The sequence below is a fragment of the Vicia villosa genome, linkage group LG5, assembly GCF_029867415.1.
Source record: "Vicia villosa cultivar HV-30 ecotype Madison, WI linkage group LG5, Vvil1.0, whole genome shotgun sequence".
In the NCBI taxonomy this organism is placed as follows: Eukaryota; Viridiplantae; Streptophyta; class Magnoliopsida; order Fabales; family Fabaceae; genus Vicia; species Vicia villosa.
Window position 1 is genome coordinate 104,216,999 of NC_081184.1, and position 18,664 is coordinate 104,235,662.

An 18,664-nucleotide genomic window follows, 5' to 3' on the forward strand; every position below is an offset into this window, starting at 1 on the left:
TCATAATTTACTTGTACAATATGATGAAGCAGAAAAACAATAAATAACATAATGAATTGGTAAACCAGTTTGATGCAACCTGCACCTACGTCTGAGGGTTGGCTTCCAACCCAAGAAAGTAAATCCACTATTAGTAGCTTAGTACAATCAATCTTACAAGCAACAATAAACCATGTGTTGTTCAACGCTTTTTCCTAATACTACCCAATAACTTTCTATTTAGGATTCCCCCTAAATATGAGATACCCTCTCACTTTCTTTCAAACAGTAACCCCTAGTGTTTGGATTTCAACCACAAAATCGTAGTGATCAACTTCAATCAAAACTATGAGGGAGGTTGAATCTTAAAATTAAACTAGAAAAGTATACAATGATGTCAAGTTATTCAAACATAGTGTCGTGTACATAAAATAAAAGGACTCTTGTAATCCTACTACTCTAAAATCTTCAATATGAATGCTTGAATTCTAATGCAGGTTTGAGCTCCTAATATAGCATAATTATTCTAGGTTTTTCTTCATGGATATTTGATATGATTCCGTCTAAAATAATGCAGAATCTGTTGGATATTACTTATTCCATAAATCTCTCCAACAAGATATGATTTTATTCAATTTGAATTCAAATTTAAATCTCCATTTAAATTTGAATCAATCTTTTTCAGGTGTCAAATAAATCAGCTAGACATATTGCTACACCAAAATAAATAAAATTTGATCCAATTTTTTACCAGAGAATCTTCCCAAAACGTAGTAGTAATAACCTACTGCACAAGGTCCAAATGTCTTAGCAACATGTTGGGTCATCTTGTCCAGCATATTTCCCTTCTACACCTCCATATAGCTTAAGCAAGCTAGGTTAATCTTGAACACTTTGTATATTTCTGTATGTTATTTTACAAAAATGCAATTTTTGTACATAACTCATACTTGTTTTTCAATAATCTCTCCCTTAATTGTGAGTCTACTCACTATGCTCCCTCCTCAAGCAGAAGCTTTTTCATCCATATACTTGTAGTGTCGTTGACTGACATCTTCACCTTGTCACGAGCACTTTAACATGACACACCACCTGACCACCACCATGTCAAGAATACTTTAGATACAAGGAGTCAATCTCTTACACGAACCGTACACTGATACAATTTATGAGACATCATGAGAGGGAAGCTTCCACATTGGGTCAAAGAATAACATAAAAGTCAAAGACTCACTCAAACAACTGAGAGAGACACCATATATTCAGCCAAAATATTAAGGCAATGAGTCAACCTACATTTTTCCATGAAATATGAGACTTATACGACTCACACTTGTTTCTCAAGAATGTGGTGTTCATTCAAGAAGTCCTTGGTGAAAACTGACAAAAGGGAAATATTTTGTAACCTCTAGTCATTTCTGATGGTCACAATTATAAAGACAAAGATATCTAAATGCTCATTAGTTAGACGTTTCAAGTTCCAATTCAAGTGCTAGCCAAGGATGAAATGCCTAAAATATTTTTAAGCACATACTTAATTGATTACTAGCTTGATTAATCAATTAGAAAGGAGTTTTACATTGTTTAACCGATTACCATATTAGGGTTAATCGATTAATTCAATTGTAACACCTCCCAATCAATTAAATTAGCTTTTAATAGATTAATAATAATGGAAATAAAAAATCTTTCATACTTGGATTGATTAATTAGTTACGAGCTAGGTTAATTTAGTAAATCATTAAAAAGGCATGTGTGTCATTTCTTTTTTGAGCCAATTTTATTTATATAAATGAAGTGTCTCGTCATATCATTTCACACTAGTTTTTTTAATAGAAATATTTCTATTTTTCTACTCTCTTCTTCTATATTTTATATTTTTCACAAAAGTTGTCCTGGTGGCAAGAGAGTGAAAAATTCATCTGAAAGTTGGGTTGTACTAGTGTTACGTTGAATTTGTTTGTATTCAAAAGTTTGGTTTTAAGCTTATCTTGTGTAAATTTTTTTTTAAACATAACCCATGTAAAAGCTTTGTTTGGTGTTAAGCTTGGCCCGTGTAAAAACTCAATTTAGTTTTGAGTTTAGCCCATGTAGAAAATACGTTTCTTTTATAGGTGAAATTCTTTGTTTGGTCTTGAGCTTAGCCTATGTAAACGTCATATTTGATTTTGAGATTAGTAATCTATGTTTGGTTTTGAGTATCACTTAAAGCTCTATATGTTGTAACAAGGTTTGTGGGCTGATCTTGTAAGAAATTCTAATAATATTAAGTGGAAACTCTTTAGAGCATATTAGACCTAGGGTCAAAATTGTATAAATCTCTAATGCTATCTCTTTATTTTTATGTTATTTATTTTCTTTCTGCTATATTTCTTTCTTTTAATGATATTTTACTTGCTCTTATCGCTCATTTATAATTTTTTGAAATCATGTTTAGCCTCCCATCGACATTCTAAAATGTAAAATTAAAAATAAAATAAATACTAAAAAAAATTTGTCTACTTAATGACCATTGGCTTTGAATTTCACCTAAAAGAGATCATTTTTATTTTTATTCTTTTACCGTAAATATAGTTAAAAATAACTAAAAAATAGAGTAAAATATATTAACAACATGAGATGTAAGCAATGCATTGACATTGTTATATCTTCCACCAAAGTAATTCTTTTGCTAAGGGGGTGTTTGTTTCATGGATTTAAATAGGATTTATGGGAATGTGAGGTTGGGAATCTCATATTCCCATATTTGTTTGAAGTTTAAATAAAATATTCCTAGGTATTTTTTATTCCTTGGAATAAAATTTATTCATGAAAGTTTAAAGATTTATTCCCATGTTAATGGACGGGAATCTTATATTCTCATGGGAATAAAAAATAACCACCTACAACTACCCACTTATATACTATTTTAATATTTATTTTTAATAATTTAAAATTATAAATAAAATAAAATTTTAAAATATTCCTAAGAACATAAATAACTTGCCAAACAAATTGAAGGCAACTATTTTTCAAGGAATAACATTCATAAGAATAACATTTCGAGAATTGTAAATTTAATCCATCAAACGAACCCACCCTAGAATTTTCAACAACTCGTTAACTCTTCTTTTGTGCGTTTCTCTTTAAAAATTATTTGTATCTTGGGAAAGGTGGATGATAAGTGCCTAAATTATGTGATTTTTTATGATAAGAGTATTTATTAACTTGTTTTACGAGAATTTACCATAAGAATCCCAATTTATTGTACATTTTACTTATGATATTTGTTTATCTGAATAATCAATTAATCAGGAATCTTCAACAATTCTAAACATGTACATTATATACATTACTACCATAACACAATCATTATTGTATATGTACAAATGATGATTCACTTTTCACATATGAACAATGGTAATCACTAAAATAAAACTAAACATAGACATGTAATATATTTAACATAATTGAGAAGAGGACTATTCTAATCATAATTCTAAACATGATCATCATCATCATCCATATCTTGAAGACCAGGCAATGGAAATCTGAGTATGGCAGCCACACCAGTCAACTGATCCAACTGCGGTGTTGAAACATGCATAGAAGAATACACCAAAGCCTTTCCTCCACCCTCTTTCACTGATTTCACCAAACCAACATACTTTCTCCTCATATCAATCTCTTCATTCCTATAAAGATCATCACTTATCAAAAGCGTTTCAATCGCTTTCATCTCATGTGCACTCTCTACATGCTTTGGTCCATAACATACACGATCCGAATTGTTACACACCATGTCCCATAGTTCCTTAAAAACCCTAATCTCTAACCCTAAATTGCTATCCTTTATCAAATTCATCACTGCTACGTCGTTGAAAACTTCCCTCAAATCAAAGTCATAATCACCTTTCTTGTTATTAGTATTACACCGTGATCCTACAACAACTATACGCGACTTGTTCTCTTCGATCCACCTCATCCTTAACCTCCTTGCTTCCGACAAAAGAAACCTACGGAAAATAGTTGGAGATATCGATGTATTATCATTGCTGTCTCTATCTGAATCTCCTGCTATCACCACGGTTTTCACAACTTTGAAATCCACATGCTTCACAAAAGCCGCAAAAACATCACGAAAAAACACGTTAGAGGAAGAAGAAGATGATGATTTTTTATGTGAACGCGAAGAGGCTTCGATCTTGGAACAACGAGTGGTGACCCCTTTTCCAAGCAAGTGAATCTCCGCTTGGTGTTGTTGAAGAACAACAACAGCAAGATTGGCCTCAGAAGAAGACGAAGAATTCTCATTCTCGGTGGCATCGGATAAGGCTTCAACGGCGTGTGGACCCCATATCTTTTTCCGAAGTTCAAAGGGCTTGTTTCTTTGGAGAGTTAAAGTGTGGAACGAACCAGCAGCTACATGTTGGTTTGGTTCAAGGTTGCGGCCATGGACGCGGAGGGTGGAAGAGTCTTTATGAAAGTCGCGGCTTGTGACTTTGAGATGAAGGGTGAGTTTGACACGTGATGCGGTGTTTTTGTTTGATTCGAGGTGGACTTTGCGGGTGGTTTCGGCGGTGACGACATCGCCGGTGGCAATGAGGTTGTAAAGGAGCCATACATCGTCGGGTTCTTCTGCGATTATTTTGACGGTTCCTGTTTGGTTTAGAGCAAAATCTTTTTCCAAGAGTTTCATGTTAATTTAATAATTGATTTAAAAAGTAGTAAATTTCGAAAAGTGTGGTGAGAAATGAGAATGAGATGTTCCGAAGATTTTGGTGTTTCACAAGATTTTTATGTGGCATTGTGTGTGCTTTGATGTTGCGTGTTGTGTTCCTAAATGGGGAGTCTTGGGGTTCTTGTTTTAACTTTGATTAAGATGGTGTGCTATTTTGTTGTGAAAACAATTCCTTATTTTGGGTATAAGCTAGAAAATGCATTTGCTAGATTCGTCCCTCAATTATATGTTTACTTAGTTTGGAGTTTTGAGATAAGTATTTATTTTTTGACAAAAGATTTGAGTTAATAGTCGTCCATAGCAAAACGGGTCGTCCCGCCCCGCGCCTGTCCCGCCTTAAGTCCGTCAAAAAGAGAGTGAGACTGACAAATCTCCCAAGTAAAATGAACATAAAAATCATGCGCTCCTAGGCAAGGTTGGCGGGTGGTGGGCTTGCCCGCCTAATTTTTTTCTTTCATTTTTTTAATAGATTAACAGTTTTTTTTCAACTTTCAATTAAAATTTTCACTTATTTGTTAAACGATTTTTTATAAAGCATCTTTTAAGCAAATTTTATCTTAAAAAATATTGAATATATTCACGAATAAATGTATAAAATAAACCCATCAAGAATTTGAATTATTAGAATTAACTAAAAAATGGCGGGTTTGAGGCGAGACGAGCTTAACGAATAGGTGAAGCGAGCTTTGTCTGGGTAAGCTTAGGCGGGCGGCGGGTTTTGGCGGGGCAGTCTTTGGTGGACGGCGGGCCCAAAATGCCAACCCAATCCGCCATTTTTTGGCGGGTGCGCGGGCCGGTCTGGCGTGCCACCGTCTGTTTTCCCACCCATAATCGCTACTATATTATGTTAGGTTAATTTTCACTCATCATATGTTCTCGATAATGCAGGGATTTCTTTGAGGTTAGTTAAATTAATGTTTTATGTTTAAATTGTCCCTGCAAATGCAGCACTATTAAATATTTTCCATTTAATATTCTATGAATTAGTCTCTATAATTATATGGAGAGATGTGTAAATTATCCCAAAAAAAATAATAATGTAAACATCCAAAATTATTTTGAATTGGAACATTGAATAGTTTGTAAGATTGAGGATGACCACCCTGATAAGATTTTTGGTAGAGTGGATATTGTTTTCCTTTGATCATAGGGATATCTGGAAAATAGTTAGCACTCTCATATTCAAATAAATAGTATGAATGAAAGAATAATTTGGTGTGACTCAAGATCAAACTTATATAGTAGAGACGGTTATAATTTTCACTGGTTTGTCTGGCATGATGTATGGGCAACTATTGGACGGGAATCAATAGTTGAGATGGAAGGGGTGTGCTTTTTTATGGTGTCAAAGAATGAGGGTCCACATGTACGATAGTAGTTAACGCACACTTACTAAATTGGGCCTAGAGATTAGGTTGGACATGATGGGTATTTGCCCAACTTAGAACAATTGTCCTACAAATTTTTATTATAAGCTTTGAAGCGAAGATTGTTGATGCATGAAGTAACGAGGTTGGCCTAGCAATATGGATCGCTAAGGAGATTGATCGTTGAAAACATGTCCCGGGAAGAGGGAGCTTTGTGGTCGCACTAAGTTGGGGTAGTTAGCATGAAGAAATGCGCATTTTGTGCACTTCGTACAGACAAAACTTGCTAAGAGTGAAGCCCCCACGTAAACCCTCACACATGTGGTGTGGAGGCAAATCGCCTAAGCCTACTTTAGTGCACTTAAGTGCAATTACAATCTCGAAAATTCATATGGTTCATTGGATGTGATCTTTAATATTTCAACGAATCACGAGCTTTCTAATTTGCGCTCTTCGTATCTATAAAGTGGGAACTTGAGACTTAAATTAACTTTTTGACGACTTTTTCAATTATTGAGTGTTATTAGAGAGAGTTTAAGTTTTGAAATAGATGAGGTAATCCACATTAAACTAGCTAACTGTAATTTTTTTAATTTTGAGTTTTTTGAAGAAAAAACTTAATTGTCAGTCATTTTTTCTACAATAATACAAGAAAACTCTTGTCATAACATAGTATAGAAACAAGTAGAATCAGCAGAGAAATGAACTAATTCAAAAAATAAATAATAGGTAGTTTTTTATTTGATTCTTCGGAAAAAGGGTTCGGATTTCAAATTTTGGACTGCACTGAATCAATAGGAACGAAGCAAAGAAACAATGCACGAACCCTAAGCTCCAATGAAAAAAATAGACAAACCAGACAGTTTCGGAAAAATAAGGCGCGGACCCTAAGCTCTAATGTATCAATACTTATAAACTATTTAGGTAATGCATGCATGTCAAATAAAAAAAAATGAGCAACTTACCAATGCAATGGAGTAGAACTTCGAAGATGTGCTAAGCTTTGATGCAATGGAGTAAAAGCTCTAAGAATGCTTGAAAATTGTGGAACAAGTTCTGAGAATGCAAATGAGTAGAAACTCTATTTTGCTCTATTTGCATAAATAAAAAGGGGAAGGGAGAGAGAAAAAGGTGTAAAGTCTTCATAGAAAATCAGAGTATTTTTTAATTGTGTGCTTATGATATTAAGTATGTGTGATGTGCTGAGACGCGTCTAGAGTTCAATCTTCGTAACTTACGAATACAGATCTCAAAGTTTGAATTTTTTATCTTTTGATTTGGCGTGTTCAGAGAGAGTTTGTTGTGTATTAAGTGCGCCTGGATTTTAAAATCTTAATTTTGATTTTTTTTTATTTTAAATTTTGAAGGGGTGTGTAAGTAATTATGGAAGGTGTATTGATCAATTTGTTTATTCTTTTATAATGTGTTAGACCAAGTTGAGGCCCACTTCGTAATAATTTTTGAACTAGTCATGGATCAACGGTAGGTAATCCAAATTAAACTACCTAATTGGATTTTTTCTCTCAGAGTATCTTTTTAAAAAGTTAAATTATTTTTAGAGTGAAGTTCCATTTTAATCCCTCATAAAAACTGCAGAGGTCAGATTAATCCCTGGAAAAAAAAGTCCCTATTAAATCCCTTACAAAATTTACCCAAGCCATGTTAGTCCCTCTACTAATATTTTTTTCAAATCGGTTATTTCTTACTTTGAGCCGTGGCTGGACTGCCAGTAAAAACCGCTTTTAGTCCCTCACAAAAAAGAGAGTCCAAATTAGTCCCTAAGAAAAAAAAAGTCCATATTTAATCTCTTACAAATTTTAACTGAGCTATATTAGTCCCTCTTTTAATATTTTTTTCAATTTTTTCCTATTTTTAAACTGTGATTAGACTTGACAAGATAGAACTGCTTTCAGAAATTGAGTACGGGCCAGAGGTTAAGTTCTTTTGCACATTGTCTTCAGAGACTGAGTTTTCACCAAAAGTTGAGTTACCTAGTATGCCTAATTGTTCATTAAATATTTTGTTATCATCAAAACCTAAGGAATATGGTATAAACCAATTTTCCTTCAACATATCATATGTATTATTTTTGCCACAAGTATTATTTACTAAAGTAAGAAATTAGCTTAAATCACCCCAGTAGCAGAACTAAACCTTCCTAAAAGATCATTAACAACTAAAACAATAATAACACCTAATACACAAGAATACATAACAAGAAAAACCGTAGTCACCCACCCATAAGCTTGCTGATAAACCCAACAAAAAAACATTGTGGTATCGTGATGATTTATCTACAATCCCTTCACAAATAATTTCAAATCAACCGTCGTAAAATAGGAGTTCAGTCACAGTTTAAAAATCGTTTGAAAAAAATATTAAAAGAGACACTAATATGGCTCAGTTAAATTTCGTAAGGGGTTAAATAGAGACTTTTTTTCTTAACGACTAATTTGGACTCTCTCTTTTTTGTAAGAGACTAAAATCGGTCTTCACTGGTAGTCCAGTCACGGTTCAAAAGTAAGAAAAAAACCAGTTTGAAAAAAATATTAGTAGAGGGACTAACATGGCTCGGTTAAATTTTATAAGGGATTTAATAGGGACTTTTTTTTCTCAAGGACTAATTTGACCTCTGCAATTTTTGTGAGAGACTAAAATGGACCTTCACCATTATTTTTAATTGTGAGTTTAAAACGTTTCATAGTGTCAGCACATGATATTATATAGACTGCTCAAATTTAAATCAATCTAAATAAAAGTCACAAACTGATTCTAAAAAATCGAAAGTCGTAAAAAAAAAGTTAGATGTCTTTAGATGTAATTTTGTAAAAACGGTTCGGTTTAGATCAGATTTTGGATTAATTTTTCAAAATCAATTCAAACCGAACTGAACCGCAAATATATATTTTTATATTTATTTATTTTTTGTCAATATGATATGTGACGTAAATTTATTATTAGATGATAATTATTATTTTTAATAATATTTTATAGCTTAGCTTAATCTATTTATTTTTATTATTTCAATCATAACCGATCACTCTTATTTGTAATATTAATTTTTAATATATTAATTCTATGATTTATTAGTACTTTTATAATATTAATAAAACTATACTTTGTAATTTGGATATTCAAAAATCGATTTAATTTATTTTTGAATCGGATAAATTTTATGATTTATTAATTTTAATATATTAATCCTATGATTTATTAGTAAATTTATCTTTGAATCGGATGAATTTTTACCTTAAAATCGATTCGAACCGACCGCAAACACCCCTAATCTTATATGTAACTATGATAAAAGTCAAATATCCTAATAATCTAACAGGTGTGATTGATTCATGGTGGAAATATGAATTAAATCCTTTTGAAAAATTGAACATTTTTCGGAATTATTTTTTTCAGACTCTAATTTTGAGTTTTACAAAAATATTATGGGTGTAAGGGTGAGGGAAGTTTTTTTTTAATATCAGATGTAAATTTGAGAGATAGTTTAATTTTTTGGGGCTTGGGAGCGGGATGCAAAATTTTCCTGGATGAACTTGTAAGAATATACTACACATGAATGACTAAAAAATAGGGATAAATTAATTCTGTATATGGTAATTGTTGTAATTAATAATAAATTATTCTAAAATAAGAAAATAAGTGAAGATTATTTTTTAAAATCAGAATTAGACAACACTTTTGATATTTCAGTGGGTAGTTTATATTTTGAATTCGGAAATAAAAAACGTTTTTAAACTATTGTTGTAGGCGAAACAGGACACTGTTTGATAAAAGTGTTGTTGTAGATAAAATAGTACACTATTTAATAAAAGTGTTGCAGAAAGTCTATGTTTCATCAAAGGTCGCAACCATGTGTGTTTCATCTTTCTTACATTCGAGTTTTCATCAATCTAGCACAAATTTGAGTATAGGCTGAATTTTTCAGAGTATTCTTAAGTACAAACTCTAATACAATTTGAGAGTGCTTGAAAGTTGAAACACAGTAAAAAAGTTGATTCGTTCACGATTCAAGTCTCCGTCTATTTAATTAAAATTAATTTTTTAACCACAATTGATTAATATTATTATTATTATTATTATTATTATTATTATTATTATTATTATTATTATTATGAGAAATAGGAATATGCACTGACAGTGTAAAATATTTTTACACTGTCAACCAATCACAACCATGTATCCAATTAAAACACAATTTTAATTTAAAAAAACTAATATGACATGGCAACTGTAATGATTTTGATTGGATGTATGTGTAAAGTTTGTTTACACAGTCAGTGCACTACCATTAAACTCTATTATTATTATTATTATTATTATTATTATTATTATTATTATTATTATTATTATTATTATTATTATTATTATTATTATTATTATTATTATTATTATTATTATAAAGAATTGAATAATGGTTTGCACGTTAGGAACCAATACTTTTAGTAGTGCTCCTCCACGTTTGTTCCCAAGTCCCCACTTATGTGTCATATATATATTTGCTCCTTCACGTCAATCTAACCATATATCCTTGTGAATTTGAAGAAAAAAAATGGCAAACGCAATAACATTGTTGTTCATCACAGTACTAGTATGTTGCACCAATAACATACTAGTCTCAGCTTGGAATGAACCAGGAGAAGAAGTGATTCATGTGGGAGGAAAAGTGATGTGCCAAGATTGTAGCCAGGGCTGGAATGAATGGGTCAAGGGTGATAAGCCAATCAAAGGTACGCAATATTACGATTTTGTTACATTTTCAAATAATATTATCTTTTCTTCTGTCAAATCAAACCAGTTCAGTTGATAGTTGTGCAAAAATATCTGAATATAAATTTTTTATGATTATGAAAACACTTACAGGAGCTAAGGTGTCTCTAACTTGTTGGGACAAGAGAAACCGTGCTGTGTATTATACAAGTGATACAACTGATGTGTTGGGATTATACGACATGACAGTGGACAAGTATGTCAACGGCAAAGAATTGGATGTAAAAGGATGTTATTTGAGGTTAGTGTCGTCTCCTGACGATGTTTGCAACATTCTCACTGATTTTGGTGGTGGAAAGTCTGGTTTCAAGCTCAGCAACCCGACATCAGTTTATCGTAGTTTGATCAAATATGAGGCTGCTACTTTTTATTATACTACTCCTATGTGTGATATGCCTGAGACTGATAATTCGTATGGTTCTGAAACTAAAGATCCTCGAGGACAAAGACAAGGAGGTTATTATTAATGGGATGTTTTCTTGTTTGGTTTTAATGTGAATGATTATGGTTATTCTTCTTTTTGTTTATAAAATTTTGCAAGGAATTTGTGAAAAAATGTCCACGTGTAGTTATTCCTTGTTACCAATATTTGAAATGGGAAGTCGTATTTCGTAGTATCAGATAAATAGTTTCTATTTACTATGTACAATTAAGCAGTTTCACATTAGAAATATTTGAATGCACGATAACATACTCGATGATATATGGATATACTTTGGAGGTGGGCAAAACATCCTATGAAACACAAATACCATAAAAAAAAATTAGTTAAATGTAATCACAAACGTGAGTATCAATTTCGAACACCAAAATTAACACATATATTTTTTTTAGAGATATCGTGCTACAACTCATGCTAACCAGAACAATCACACAACGATGAAATCAGACAAAGTTAAAAACACCCAACCCAGCATTAAAACCGCAAAAGAAACCATCTTTAAAAATCACAATTCTGGTTGCCAACAAAAACCTGAAGGTGTCATTAGGACTGTATTTGGGTTGGTTTACCCGAGATCCACTCGAGAACCGGCCCAATGGATCGACCGAAATGCTACTCGTTCCCGAAATGGATAATTTTTGTGTCTAATACCCAAATGAACTGGACCAAGTATTCAATTCCATTCAAATTCTAGTCAACAACAGAAAACTCAAATTTCGGTCCGGTTCACACCAAGTATCCGGTAAATATCCGAAAGTACCAGTTCGATTTCGGTAAAAAAAAATCATCACTATTTTTGTCTGGTCTCGGTTTACCCGATTACTATTTCAATCCATTTCTCAGGAGAGTAAATATCCGGACCGGACCGGAAACAGCCGTAGGTGTTATCACCCTTGTAAAAATAAATGTTGCCATAAAGAGATCAACCAAGGAAAAGAGTTTGGTATTGGAGTGAGGGTCCCTTGGTGTCATCACCCGTGTAAAATTAAATGTTGCCATAAAGAGATCAACCAAGGAAAAGAGTTTGGTATTGGAGTGAGGGTGAGTGATGAGGGGGAAGAGGGTGTGGTTGGTGGAGATTCGAGCATAAAAGGTATTTGGGACTTATAGGATTGAGAAAATAGAAGAATGTTTCAAAACTGAGGAATTTGTTTGTAATGTATTTGACAATGACATATATGACACCACTATACAGACTGTCTATCCTAGGCGTTTGGTAAATATCAATGGACCGATTTGGATATTTTCCTTCTCTTTTTCTCTTCATTCCTCACCTTCCTCTCTCTTAATTTCACTCTATTATAAAATCACTTTTGTTTAAGAGAGAGAGAGAGAGAGATAGAGAGGAATGGAGGAAAATAGAGGAGGACCAAAGTATTAGTCATCTAATTTGAAATTGCATGTGATTCTGTAAGTCTCTATCTCACACTTACTTTTCAATGCATGCACCGTACACAAACTACAAAAACACCTCCCAAACAAACTATTTGATGTCTTATTTTAATGCTCAAACATCATTTTTGAAAAAAAAAGTAAAGAATTGAATATACATTTTACTAAACAATCAAATCCATAAAAATGATGATACCACAGATAAACATATAATTCAGAAAAATACTGTTGAAGGTAGTAAAGTCCTAAAAGAATGTACAGATAAGTCCGTACCTCTACCTCTTCAAAAGATGAAGCATAACATAATTGGTTTAACTAATCCATATTGAAACCAATACAAGTAGCTACAGAGAATAATCTTAATTTTCAAGCTGTACATATAAATGTTTCTTATTCACCAAAGCTCTATCCACACAGGTACAACTAATATAATTGGTTTAGTTCAATGTTGTTCATAAGTCTATGTCAAGGCTCATATATTTGATGTTTTAGCAGCAAGATGTATAAGAGTTCTCTTGTGATAAGTGGTGCGTAGCTTCTTGTATTTCTGCAAAAAAGCTGCAAGGTCAATCTCTTTGTCAAGGAGTTGCTGGTGCAGGTTTTCAGATTCCTCATCTGTCTGGTTCACAGACTCTGCAAATTACAAGTTCATCATATGTATGACCTAGTCGTCGTCACAGCAGTGAAAAAATGTTACTACCAGAACTATTGTATTTAATTGTCAGTTCAAGTCATACCTTGAATCCTTTGGATAAGGGATGCAGGAGAATTCAACTTTAACATTTCTTCTTTCTGCTTCTCAAGCTCATTTAGTTTCTCACTGGCAGTAGCTAACTCGGTTGTGCGAATTATTCTACACTGTTTCCATAGGAAGAAGGAGAAAAGTTTTGTAATCGGCGTAAGATTTTGGATATTAACTTCCTGCAGCTAGTGAACTGCATTCACAGTCAGCAGTGCGGCACTGTCCAATCTTGATCACTAGATTTTGAGCAAGCTATTTAAATATTTTTAAACTCGGCAATCGGCTGACAATGTGAATGCAGATGATCCTTAACTACAGATAACTCGGTTTTCAAGAATTCCTTTCTCAAATAAAATAACTAATCATAAGGTTGTGATCTTACCTGATTCCTAAGTTCCATGATACGAGGTTCCTTTTGTAGATTTTCCTCTGTATTAAAGACAAAAGTTTGAGACTTCTACAACACTTAACTAATGGCAAAACCATTTAATACCGGCACTGCAAATAAATGAAATTGATTCACTCACCTGCAAGTTGCAAATTCTCCTTGCTAAGTTCATCTTTCAGCTGAACATATCAATAGGCCATACAATAATTAAAATACAAGCAGACATAACTTCCACTATCAGTAACAAAAGCAAAAAAACTGCTGAAAAAGTTGGAGCATAGGAATAATACAACAACAACAACAACAACAACAACAAAATTGCCAGCACATGAGACAAATTAAGCAGTTGAGCATAGTCAATTACTTGTGATAGTTTTGAGTAGTGTGATTAAAATTTAAACATCATTCCAATTGTTCGGGATAAATGTCTTACTGTCATTCTAGAATGCTATTTTCAATTCTTTCAGTATGGAGACTATTTGTTAGGGCCCAAGTTTGTTATCATAGTCACATGCATAATGAGAAATAAGAGGAGATATGAGGATAACAAGTTTGTCAGTAGACTAATTGTTAGGGCCCAAGTTTGTCATCATAGTCACATGCATAATGAAAAGTAAGAGATATGAGGATAACAAGTTTGTTAGTTAAGGTCAGTCGAGAGATCATAAAAGGAAAGAACCAGGTTATATTCTGAGCTAGTTCTTCTATCACTATAACAATAACAACCAAAGTTTTTTCCCACACTATGTGGGGTTGAGTACATGAAACAAATGACACCATGATGTCCTGTCATGAGTCATATTTAAAGATAGATGGTAACTATAAATACTCCTTAATGATTTGACCTACAGATTTCCTTGGTCACCTATTAAGGCTTTTACCTCAAAATAGGGATTATCCTCCATTCTACAACCCTCCTCATCAAGTGCTTCTATGGTCTAGCTAGACACGTGTTCAAACCACTCAAGACAAGGTTTTACTATCTTTCTTGTAATAGGAGCTAGCTCTAAGTTTCTCTAGTGATATAACTTCTAATCTTATTTTATCATGTATGATCATGCACCCATGGTAACATTCTCATCTCAACAACACTAATCTTTAATTTCTTTCTTGTTACCTTTTACTAGTCCAACATTTAATTTCATACAATATTACAGCTTTTATAGTTGTGCCTTTAACTTTCCTTTAAGCTTCAGTGGTACTTTTCTATCACAAATTGCATCTGAAGAATTCCTTCATTTCATCCGTTAGCTTGGCTCCTGTAGTTGACAATCCCATCTATTTAGCATGATGAACTTGTTGCACTTAAAATGTTAAACTTGCGGTATAGTGTAATCTATGATTTTCACCTTTAAGCTAGTATTTGTGTATTTCTAACTAAACTTATAAGCTCTATTTGTTTCAACTACTTGTTTCAACTACTTGTTTCAACTACGGCAGAAGTCCTGTTTCTACTCTCCGTATTTCTAATTTTATTATTTTTATTTTCATGAATCTCAATTCTACAATTAAAAGTATATCATTTGCTATAAAAGAAAATGCATCATGGCACTGTCTCTTGTATTTGTTGTTTAATACACTAAAAAAAAGACAAAACGGCAAGGGTTCAAAACTGACCCTTGGTGCACGCCTATAGTAATAGGGGAACCTGAATTTTCCCCTAGTGCTTTGAATTAGTCGTAGCCCTTCATGCATTAGTGCTCTTGCATGATTCATACCAACAATTTTCCTCTTCCTCTTTCTCTCCTCTGAAATCACTAGAAGTACATTACTGTTGTCACTTTTAGTTTTAGTTATTAGTGGTGACTCACAAGGAAAAAGGATAACCAAACAGGAAGTTATAACCAAACAGGAAGTTATAACCAAACAGGAAGTTATAACCAAACAGGAAGTCATAATATTTGGTTCACCATAACATCTTAAGATGGTATGAGCTGTAGCTAAGTATTACAACCTATAGGCCTTGACACACTCCCCAATCCATACATAATCTATAAAGACAACATAATCTGATAATTAGCAAGTCCGCCAACAACCTTCATATACCTGTATCATTCAACAATTTAATCTCTAATGCAGAAAAACTCAAGAAGTATACCGTCAACTAGGAGAATTGTTATGGATGTATTTATATATATATATATATATATATATATATATATATATATATATATATATATATATATATATATATATATATATATATATCCACACACATTCAACGCATTATTAAGCAACAAACAATCTCATAAGCAGGGCAATAAAATCATAATTATAATTTCTGTGTGTTATCAAATTGTGGCGTCATGGCCGCTAGGAGTGGACAAAAAAACCAAATCCAACCCAAACTGGTTTAACCGATGAATGAAAACAAGAAACAGATGGTAAAAAAAGGAACTGATATAACCGCCGTACACATTTTCGGTTCCCCACACTTTTCACTTCCTGTTTTTTCACTTTCTTCTACACATCATCACATAGAATTTTCTATTAGATAAAATCAAATTGAAACTGAGTTCTTTGAAGCATATTTCATTTTATCAATTTTTTTGTTCCATTGTTGTTTTCTAAAAACAAGGAGACAAATGAACTTTTCATTCTCACTTGACTTTTCCTACAACAATGTATGTAAGCAACCAATCAACACATACCCCAACAATACTGCATAATAATCATCTCAGATCTATGTAATACGATTGCTCCTCCATTGTGGGGCACATCCTCACTACACCACCATCACTCTACCAGATCCAATGCACCATCAAGAGGGACACAAGGAAGATGAACCTTAAGTGTGTTTTATGCCAAAACTCGATATGGAGGTCAGAACGGCAACTAAGAAAACCAGAAGATGAAAACGATAATCTCTGTAATAAACCGAACTAGCCGACCGAACCAACCGACTTATCCAAAAAACCGTAATTCACAAAAACCGATTTACAGAAGGACGAAATTGGATCTTCAGATGACAGCCGTGGTTTAGCTCGATTAAGGTTTTGGGTCCGCCGCGCCCAAAACCGACCGTTTGTCTACCTCTAATGACCACTATGGTAAATATTTGAGGGTTTTCCCACTATAATCCACTATAACAGTGCCGCAAAGCAGCCAGTATAGAGGGATTTTGGCTCTCCGCCATCCACCATCGACAACACTCTAATGATATAGCTTTGCCAACCATCTAAAAAGGGGCATTTCCCTAGGCTGGATATGGACACAGACAGGACCAATCACCTACTGCTAGCTAGCTATAGTTAGGTCTCAGCACAGTAGTAATGAAAAAAATTCCAAGGTAATAAACCACCATCAATTGAACCTACTACTAGCTAGTTATAGTTAGGTCTCAGCACAGTAATAAAGAAAAAAATTCCAAGGTAATAAACCACCATAAATTGGATAGTCAAGATAATAAACTTACATTGGATTGAATCTTGACCTGCTCAAGTGATTGTAGAAACTGTTGATACGCATCTTTATCAGATAAAAGCTTCCTTAACTCATCAACACTGCTCAAGTTATAAAGTACAAAAACACATCATTAAGATCATCATCGTCATGCCTTAAAAACTAAGAAAACTCAATAATCAATATGTAATTGGTGTTAAACCTCTTGTCCTTCAAAGAAGCAATTGTTCCAGCGGCTTCAGCTGGTGGAACATGCGAAGAAGGCCTCGGCGAACCGGAAGAGGAAGCGGGTGTAGCGGGTCTCGAAGAACTCGATGAGCTCATCACAGATGGCGGATACCACGACTGCGATGAACCCTGCTGCTGCGATTGTTGATCTTGTGATCCCCTGCAAATAAACAACAACATCAACATCAACATCAACGTTCTTCCCTAAATTCATATTTTCTGTTGATTATTATCAAATCTTAGCAATAAATCACAAATTTTTGCGTATTGTTATTATTGTATTGAAAGTATTATGGGATCGAAACTACGGTAGAGTAAAACTATCGAAATTTGGAAAAATCAAAAGGTTAAAGAGAAGTATAATTTGTGAAATATGATTGAAGTTTTGGAACTGAAACGGAGAATTACCAGAATCTAAACATCGTTGATGCTTAATTGGTTCCGAATTGTGGATTCACCGAGCGAAGAAGCAACGGAGCCCTAGAAATTTGGGAGAACAAAGCGAGAAGGAACTTGGAAATGGAAGACAAAACTGCTTGCGTTGTGTTTGCTTATTTGACACTAGGTTTCTTTTTTATTTTAGAAAAATATAATGGTTCATGTAAATATTTCAAAACTTTTTTTTAGTCCTTCGAATTTTATTTTTTTTAAGAATGATCCTTCTATAATTTTCCGTCTAAATTTTTATCCTCCTGTTAACGTTTGTTGATAGAAGTTGATGTGACACGATATTGGCTGTGTCAACTGTCAAATATGCTAACATGGTATGACACGTGACTAAAATCAAGAATATATTTGAGCCCATAAATAGTCGTAGTCAATCCGTAGCTAAAGTCATAGCTAATTTATAACAAATTCAAGAACCAAAAAAATTATCATATTTTTCATGACTCATAATTCTTCTTCCTGAGCATAGTCTTTGAATCTTTACAATAATTATACCCAACACAATTATTATTACAAGAACTGCAATTACAGGATCAATAGAGTCATGTTGTGATGCATTGTAAGATTGTTGCATGGTTTCAATAGGAGGTTGTTGTTGTTTATGTTATTCAGTGGAGTCTCGGTTAAACAACTACTTAGGATTTTATTTGTCCATATGTTGTTGGTTTGATATTATAGACTCGGTAGATATTTACAAAACGAGTCTGCCGTTTTACATAATCATGTTCAAACAGCAAAAGCATATCATTAGAGGAAATACATCAGACAGTCTTGA

At 33.2% G+C, this 18,664-nt stretch overlaps 3 protein-coding genes across 3 annotated transcripts; 1 reads left to right on the top strand and 2 right to left on the bottom strand.

The window, feature by feature from the left end:
- Nucleotides 1–3,354: 3,354 nt before the first annotated feature.
- Nucleotides 3,355–4,772, bottom strand: LOC131606967 (protein PELOTA 1-like). The gene has a single exon (XM_058879040.1). It carries the CDS (start codon nucleotides 4,655–4,657, stop codon nucleotides 3,458–3,460), a length of 1,200 nt encoding a protein of 399 aa, XP_058735023.1. The 5' UTR covers nucleotides 4,658–4,772; the 3' UTR covers nucleotides 3,355–3,457.
- A 5,838-nt stretch (nucleotides 4,773–10,610) lies between these two features.
- LOC131606968 (non-classical arabinogalactan protein 30-like) lies at nucleotides 10,611–11,538 on the top strand. The gene is made up of 2 exons (XM_058879041.1): nucleotides 10,611–10,808; nucleotides 10,942–11,538. Exons 1-2 carry the CDS (start codon nucleotides 10,631–10,633, stop codon nucleotides 11,313–11,315), a joined length of 552 nt encoding a protein of 183 aa, XP_058735024.1. The 5' UTR covers nucleotides 10,611–10,630; the 3' UTR covers nucleotides 11,316–11,538.
- Nucleotides 11,539–12,928: 1,390 nt separating this feature from the next.
- Nucleotides 12,929–18,009, bottom strand: LOC131601929 (vacuolar protein-sorting-associated protein 37 homolog 1-like). The gene is made up of 7 exons (XM_058873857.1): nucleotides 17,851–18,009; nucleotides 17,417–17,602; nucleotides 17,228–17,315; nucleotides 13,952–13,991; nucleotides 13,807–13,853; nucleotides 13,420–13,540; nucleotides 12,929–13,315 (listed from the first exon to the last, which is right to left on the bottom strand). Exons 1-7 carry the CDS (start codon nucleotides 17,862–17,864, stop codon nucleotides 13,155–13,157), a joined length of 657 nt encoding a protein of 218 aa, XP_058729840.1. The 5' UTR covers nucleotides 17,865–18,009; the 3' UTR covers nucleotides 12,929–13,154.
- Nucleotides 18,010–18,664: the final 655 nt, after the last annotated feature.